General features: G+C 66.5%; 1 protein-coding gene across 1 annotated transcript in view; it reads right to left on the bottom strand.

Annotated features, from left to right (window-relative positions):
- Positions 1-585: 585 nt before the first annotated feature.
- The window catches only part of DBH (dopamine beta-hydroxylase), a 14,954-nt gene continuing 8,176 nt past the window's right edge, over positions 586-7,363 (bottom strand). The window contains exons 6-12 of the mRNA XM_029919530.1: positions 7,137-7,303; positions 6,638-6,781; positions 6,232-6,270; positions 5,679-5,738; positions 2,579-2,706; positions 2,035-2,194; positions 586-1,107 (exon numbers count right to left, since the gene is read on the bottom strand). Coding sequence (XP_029775390.1) covers positions 976-1,107; positions 2,035-2,194; positions 2,579-2,706; positions 5,679-5,738; positions 6,232-6,270; positions 6,638-6,781; positions 7,137-7,303 — 830 coding nt within the window. The 3' untranslated portion in view covers positions 586-975. The remainder of the gene's footprint in view (positions 1,108-2,034; positions 2,195-2,578; positions 2,707-5,678; positions 5,739-6,231; positions 6,271-6,637; positions 6,782-7,136; positions 7,304-7,363) is intronic.

Here is a 7,363-nt window from a genome sequence, read left to right as displayed (position 1 = left end):
CACTCCCTGCAGAGACCATGAAGGAGCCAGACGTGGCCTTAAATGGGAGGCAGGGCAGAGGGGCCGAAGGTGGAGACCGACCCAGGACATGTGGGGTGGGCACCAGCTCCGCCAGGGAGCAGTGTGCCCACCGCAGGGAGAGGAGGCTCAGACACGGCCCCCCGGTGAGGGCGGCGGGCCCCCGGCGCCAGCCATCCCCGGGCGCTGGCCTGTGTGTGAGCTTCGTGGTCTCGGTCGCCCAACAGCATTGGCCCCGTTTGCTGGATGAGGAGACTGAGGGCCTGGGAGGTGGCACGGCCCACCCAAGTCACGCCTCCAGCGCAGGCCTGATCCCGGAGCCCCGTCTGTTGGGCACCGAGGAAAGCGGCGGGGCTGACGGCTGGCATCCAGCTCCTCGTCTGGGTCCCTGCCGACTCATCCTGCGGAGCTAGTGAGACGCGCTAGCGTTTCCCGTTAGGTGGGCGAAAATGTCTGTTTGCCCTACGAGAGAGCCGTCTCCCTGGGCAGATCTCTAACCAGCTAAGTGGCTGCCCTGCCTCCCCGCAGGAGGACGCCCACTGTGACAGACAAGGCACTCTGCAGGGAAACGGTTTAGCAGCGTGTGTACCCAACGCACTGACACAGATGGCTTTGGACTGGGGCAGGGGACACGGGGGCAGGGGGAGGGGGTCGGCCCCGCAGCCAGGACCAGGGAGGAAGGCGGGGCTCGGGGCCACCGAGGGGGTGTGGAGGAGGCCTGGGTCTCCCCAGGCCCAAGAGGGCCAACAGGGGACTCTCACCGGACCCTGTCGGCCATCCAAGGGGCCCTTGAAGGGCAAAAGCTAGAATGGACCGTGGCCTCAGGCAGGGGCCGGGCCCTGCCCACTCATCCTGAGCGCACAGAGCTGTTCACGGGGGTCTTCACAGAGTCGGGGTGCACAGGGCTGGTATGATCCCACAGCCACAGTGCAGAGAGGGGGGTGGGGTCGACCCCACTCAACTTTTGCCCCCACCAATGCTGACCACAGTGAGGCCGGAGGAGCGCCGACCCTGGCTGGCTGGGCAGTGACTGGTGGGTTCTTCCAGCCTGGATGTGATCTTCGGCAGGGGCTGCCGGTCCCAATTACCCTGCCAGGAAAGGACCGGGAGGTAAACTGAGGCTGGAGCGGGGAGACGAGGCACCGTCTTCCCAGCCACTTTTCCCCGTGACCTCTTGGGCTCTTGCCCTCAAATTCACCTTATCCCAAACCCAACTCACCCTCCTTCCCTCCAGTTGGAGTCACCCCAGCCCCCACGCCCTGCCTGTCCCTCACTTCAGCTGTCACCCAGCTGAGGCATCACCCCTGGGTGTGGGCTGAGTTTTCAGCGCCTCCTCCCCAACAAGGCTGCACCAAAGGCCACGTTTCCAACCACGTCAGACACCCACACTGCGTCTCCCTCCTGGGCCAGCATCATACCTGCCCTCGGGGCCCAGAATGTTCAATTTGGCCATTAAGGTGGGAAATCTGCCTCCCTGAGTCGCAGGCTCGCAGACCCCGGCCTCCACCAGTGCCCTCTCTCCTCTCGGGAATAAATGAGATGCCCTTGAACCCCAGCAGGTCCCAGATAAGGAGGCCCCCCCCGCCCAGCTGGCCGCTTCAGGCTCGTTGGCTTTTGGCTTCTCTCCTGCCCCTCCTCTTGCACTTTATTTTTAGGCTCTGGGGGTCTTGCTGGCGCCCTACTCACACCCCCAAGACTAGTCCCAGGATGTGACGGCGCCAGGGAGAGGGCTGTCAGTTCTGTCAGCCAGTGCCCTGCAGGCCGTCTGTCTGTCTGGGCCCATCCGCCACCACCTGAGTCCTCCAGCGGTTCGGAGGGACTGCTCTGCACCAACTCCTTGGAGCACAGCCCCATCGCTGCCTGCTGGCGTCCTCAGGGGCCCGAGGGCGCCCTGGGGCAGGCGCCAGGGACTTGCAGCTGGCGAGGGCTAGAAGGTGCAGGGGGGGGGGGGCGGGGGGGGAGGTCGGCTCGGGCAGGTGGCCGGCGGCAGCGCACACACCCACCCCGCACACGCACCTGGAAGCGGACGGCCGAGGACTTGTTGCAGTGCACGGAGATGGGGGCGAAGCCGTACAGGGCCCTGAGCATCTCTCGACTGAACGAGTTCCAGGGAACTGACTCGAACTGGTCAGTGACAGAGGCCTGGGCGCAGGTGCACACTTCCTTATCATTGAAACTGGGGGGAGGGAGAAGAAGCAGCCTGGCATGTGGTGGGGCCGATGGGGTGGCAGTGGGGGATGCCCCCCTCCCCGCGCAGGTGGGCTCAGACCACCGCCTCCCAGCCCTGCCGCCTCCACCCCCACGACGGCTGGCGACGGCTGCCCCAGGGTCGGGCCCAGAGGTTCCTCAGGCCAATTCCAGGCTCAGCAGGACGGGAGGGTGGGGATCGACGGGTGACGCCTGCCGCGGACACTGCGCCAGGAGGTGGAGGCTCAGTGGCCCTGTGCATCTTCACCCTGCCCCCAGAACCCAGCCTGGGGTCCTCAGCTGCCTCACGGGGACCCTCTGTGGTGCCCGGAGACGGGGACCCCTGGCGGGCACGCGCCCGTGGAGCTGTCACCTGTTCACCAGGTGGAAGTACTTCTGCAGGAAGTCTGGGTTCACGGTGCTCTTGCAGAGTTCCAGCTTTGTCACGGGGTAGTAGTGGATGTAGTTCACGCACATCTCCTCATTGATTCCAAAGCCCCCCTGCGGGTCGGGAGGACGCCTGTCAGGACCAGTGTCCCGGGCGGGGACGCCACTGCCGGCTCCCAGACTTGTTCACTGCACTCACGCCCTGCGAACCAAGTCCCCGCCTTCTGGGGATTCCCCATCTCCCTCGACAGGACAGACAGACAGCAAACAAGCCCGCCAGGAGCCACGTCTCAGGCGGCAGCAAGTGTTAGGAAGAAAAAGACTACGGGGTGAGGACACAGGGGTGTTAGTGCGCCCGTTTTACGGATGCGGAAACTGAGTCCCGGGGAAGGTAAGGGGCAAGGCCTGAGTGGACACAATCTCCCAACCTTGGCGGAGGTGGGTCCCCTCACCAGTAAGAGCCTGGAGACGGAGGGCGGCAGGGAAGGATTCCCTTCGCACCGTGGAGGGGACACTGTCCACCAGTCATTTCCAGATCACGGCTCTGAGGCGGGGTGGTGGCCTCCCAGGGCCTCCCCGTGGCTTTGTCGTGTGGGAGGGGGCAGAGTGGGCTCTCCCTGCCGCCCTGGGCTTCAGGCCTCTGGGCGGGTCCCTGTTCTCGGAGCCCAGACCCCGTAGGAGCAGGGAGCAGGTGGGTGCAGGGAGCGGGCCTGGGGGTGGCGTCCGCCCCTCAGCAGCAGAAACAGAGTGTGTGAAGAGCCCTGCTGAAGGCCCGTCTCAGCCCCCCACCCCCCCAGGACGCTGCTCTGGAGAGAAGGCCAGCGCATTTACACAGCAAGTTTCCCGGGAGCGATCGGCCCGGCTCCTGGGTGGCCCCATCGGCCGGTGCTCCCTGCACTGTTCTCCGGTTCCCCGGGGTCCCGGGGCCCCACAGTTACTGCCTGGCCTGGCCGCAAACGGGGCCTCTCTCATCCGGTGACAGAGCCCCTGATGCGCTGCGCCTCAGAGGTCCCTCCCTCCGCCTTCGCCTTGGGATGGAAATCACATCACAAAGGCCCCCCGTCTCTGGGGCGGGGGAGGGGGGGGGGAGCGAGGGCTGTCACTGCGTGCCAGCTGAGGGGAGGGAGTGGGGGAGCGGGGGCCTCGGCCTGAAGGGCTGGGCATCCGAGACGTCAGGGCTGCACCTGACCTGAACACCCTGCGACCGGACACCAGCTCACCTTGAGGAGGCGGGTGAGGCAGGGACCCTGGCCCTCGCAGAGGAGATGCTGGGTGGGAGCGGGCCTGAGGGCCCCTTCACCGCCTCTGCCCCGCCCTCGGCCCCCAGCAGGCCCACCTGCAGAATGGGGAGGCCCTCGGTCTTCCAGGGGCCTGGCCCATCCTACAAGAGCTCAGAGCTCTCTACGGAGAGTCGGCCCGTGCGGGCCCAGCGACTGGACCAGCCCTGCTCCCTGCAGGGCCGAGGGCCCCTGGCTGTTCCCCCAGCACCGTTCCCCCGACACCTGCCTTGTGGGGTCCCGGTGAGGTTGGAGGGACCCTGCACTTGGACAGGGCGGGCCGTGAGGGCGGGCCATGAGACTGGCCCGCCTAGTGGCACAGCTGTCATTCTATGTGCTCAGCCCCTCCTCGAGGCAGAAGAGGGGGCGTGGGGTTTAGGCCAGGACCACACCGCCGTCCGCCCGGACACAGGAACGGCCCACAGAGAGCGGGGATGTGCTAACGCTCGCGCCAGCTGCGACGGGCCCTGAAGGCGTGACGCCCGCCAGGACGAGGGCAGACAGTGACTGCGTTTACCTGAGGGCCCCGGCTGGGCAGGATGGGGCTGCCCGGGGCTGGCGGGCGGCGGCTAAGGGGCCCGGGGTCCTTTTGGAGAGGGGACACGTTCTGACCTTGACAGTGCGGATGGCCGCACACCCCTGTGTGGAGCCTAGGCGCTCCCTGGACGGCACGCTTTAAATGGACAGATTGTCTGGTGTGTGGATTACATCCCAATAAAGCCATTTGAAAAAATACCGAGGGATCACGAGCAGGAGAACCGAGAGAAGGGGGCCGTGGGGTCCACCAGAGTCCCGGGGGGCTGTAGCCCCAGGTCCCTTCCGCCGGGAGCCGTGTTCTCAGGACAAGTGGGAGGGGGACACACTGACCAACAAGACGATTAGCAAAGCCGTGTTAGCGGGCGGTCAGTTTGCCAGGCCAGCCCGGGTTGATGCCCGCTGAGCACGTGTAAGCGGTAACGGCACGGGCTTTCAGTCCGCAGAGCGCGCCGCCTGGGTGACAGGGTCCAGGACAGCGTGTGGGCGCCGCCCACGCAGCCAGCCGTGAAGACGGTGTCCCCTCCCGGGCCACCCCAACGCAGCCCAAATGCATCATTCACACCCTTGCCCGGCACGGTCAGCCGCACACCCGGCAGACTTGTCTTTGCAAAAGAGCCCTGAAGGGAATGGCATGAAAATTAGTGTTTCTACAGCCTGTTTATTTTTCCTTCGACAGTCTGCAGGCTTGTCACCTAAGGTCTGAGGGTGTTCTCGGTCCTCGGGGCCTTCCTGCAGCCTCCCCTCTGCCCGGGCACCCGGTCACTTTCTGTCACCGCCCCCTCCGGGCCCCCTGCCCTCCTCGGCAAGGCCCTGTGCACCGTTCTGGGTTCTAGTGTTTGTTCTAACTCCGCCTGCCTCCCCAGTTGGTGGAGCTCCGCACAGACAGGGACCGGCCACACAGCCTCCCCCCGGCGTCCGCTCCCAGATGCTGGTGGGTTTCCCGAAGAGGCGCTCAAGCTCCGGCAGGCAACCGAGTCCCTGGGGATGCTTCTTAAACCAAGGATCGCCGTGTGTCACCACTCTGACTCGAGGTCTGGAGTGGAGCTTGGGAGATTTTGCCTCTGCCAAGTTCCCAGGGGGACCTGGCCGAGGGACCCCTACCCCGGAAACCGAGAGTTTACTGACTCAATGGGGGATGTCACCCCCTGCCCTCTGCAAGCTACGCTCTAGGTAAAGAGTTAAGACTTGTCCTCCTGAAGGGGACCGCCCCCCCCCCCAACAGGCCTCACATGTCCCAGGAGCGGGCAGCAGGGAAAAGTCAGGGGGACTTACCACAGTGGCCAGCTTCCTGTCTTCTGTGTTGTAGGTACAGGAAGTGACGAGAACGTCCCCCTGGGGAGCCGAGAGCCGCCCGTCAGCACCTGCCCACGCGGGGTGGCGGGTGCACTGGGCTGCTCCCACGACTGGCAAAGCCACGGCACACGCTGTGGCACACACGCCACCACACACGCCCAGCACATGACACGGCACACAGCCATCCGTCAATTCCTGAGGGGGCCCCGTGGTGGCCTCTGGGCCCCCCACATGTGAGGGTCAAAATCTGGGTATTCCCAGGGACCGACTACCCACTGGTATTGGCTTCTGTGCCCCTCAGTACACGGGTCCCAGGCAGGCAGGACTGCTGTGTGGACGGGTTGGTCACGTCACAGCCCGTGGGTGAACGTGGGCGAGCCCCTGCCTGAGCCCGGGCGCCCCTTCTGCCAGACCCAGGGGCCCCCCCAGCGACCCAGAGCGTGGACGTGGTTCTCGGCCTCTGCCTCCTCGTGCCTTTCCGTCCTGCCGTGGGGAGCACTCCCGGCCCCCCCATTCCTCCCTGAGCACTCACCGGGTACACAGACACCACCTTCTTCAACATGCGGATCTCCTGCGTGGGCAGAGGGGGGTTCAGGGAGTGCAGGCCAGCCCCCAGCCACCCCTCCTCCCCAGCCTTCTGGGGCTGTGCTCCCAGCCCCTTGGGGGGAAGCCAGGGCTGGCTAAGTGTGACCGCCGGGCAGGGACGGACTAAACCCGGAGGTGGGTCTCCAGGACGGACTTTACAAAGCCACATGTCCCTCCCTTGGGTTGAATCTCCAAAGGAGAAGGGCTGGCTGCTGCGTGCGTGCTCCCGGGTGTCAGGGCCTGGCCCAGGAGAAGGAACCGGCACCGGCATGTTCTCACGGCCGTGGGAGAGAGAAGGCCCGACAGGCCCCCAGCCCGGGCCCCGCTGGGCCCCGAGGGCGGGCGGCCCCTACCTGGAAGTGAGGGCTGTAGTGGTCGTCCCTGTTCACAACCTCCATCACGCGGCCGTCCCGGACCAGCACGGTGAGCACCTTCCTCCCCGCCAGGTGTGTGTGCAGCTGTGAAGCGAAGATGTGGATCCCCAAGGGAGGCAGGGCCTGCAGGGCGGGGAGGGGACAGGGTCGGGGCCTGGCACGCAGGGGACCCGGACCTGCCCTCCCACTGCCCTCCCGCTGCCCTCCCGCCGGCCCGGACGGAGAGCCGAGGGACCGCGACGCCGAGTCCGCTTGCCCAGGACGTCCGCCCTGTCCAGCCTCGTCCTCGTCCCGGGACGGCTGAGTCCAGGGGGCCGCTGGTTTAGCGGTGAGGCCGTGCCTCTTACTCGCGGAATGAAGGCCTCGTTTTCCATGCGGCGGGAGGGGGTGCTGGCCGGCTTGTGGTGTGGACCACGGAGGGGCCTCGGCCGGGGAACCAGGGCCAGGGAGGGCGAGGCACCCGGCCAGCCCCACTCACCAGCCGGGTGCACTCGTCCGTGCAGTAGCCGCTGAGGACAAAGGCGCTCTCCTGCGGGGGGATGGCCATCGTGGGCGAGTACACCAGCCCCAGCTCCATGACGCCCGCCTCCGAAGGGCGCAGCCGGGTCGTGTAGTACAGGCGGATGCCCGAGGAGTCGCGCCGGCCTGGCAGGAAGAGGGGCGCAGGGGAGCCGCGGCGCTCACGGCCGCCCCTGCCGGTCAGCC

Source organism: Suricata suricatta, chromosome 13 (genome assembly GCF_006229205.1).
Source record: "Suricata suricatta isolate VVHF042 chromosome 13, meerkat_22Aug2017_6uvM2_HiC, whole genome shotgun sequence".
Taxonomy (NCBI): Eukaryota; Metazoa; Chordata; class Mammalia; order Carnivora; family Herpestidae; genus Suricata; species Suricata suricatta.
The sequence above is the reverse complement of the archived record's forward strand: the minus strand, read 5'-3'. Positions and strand labels throughout refer to the sequence as shown.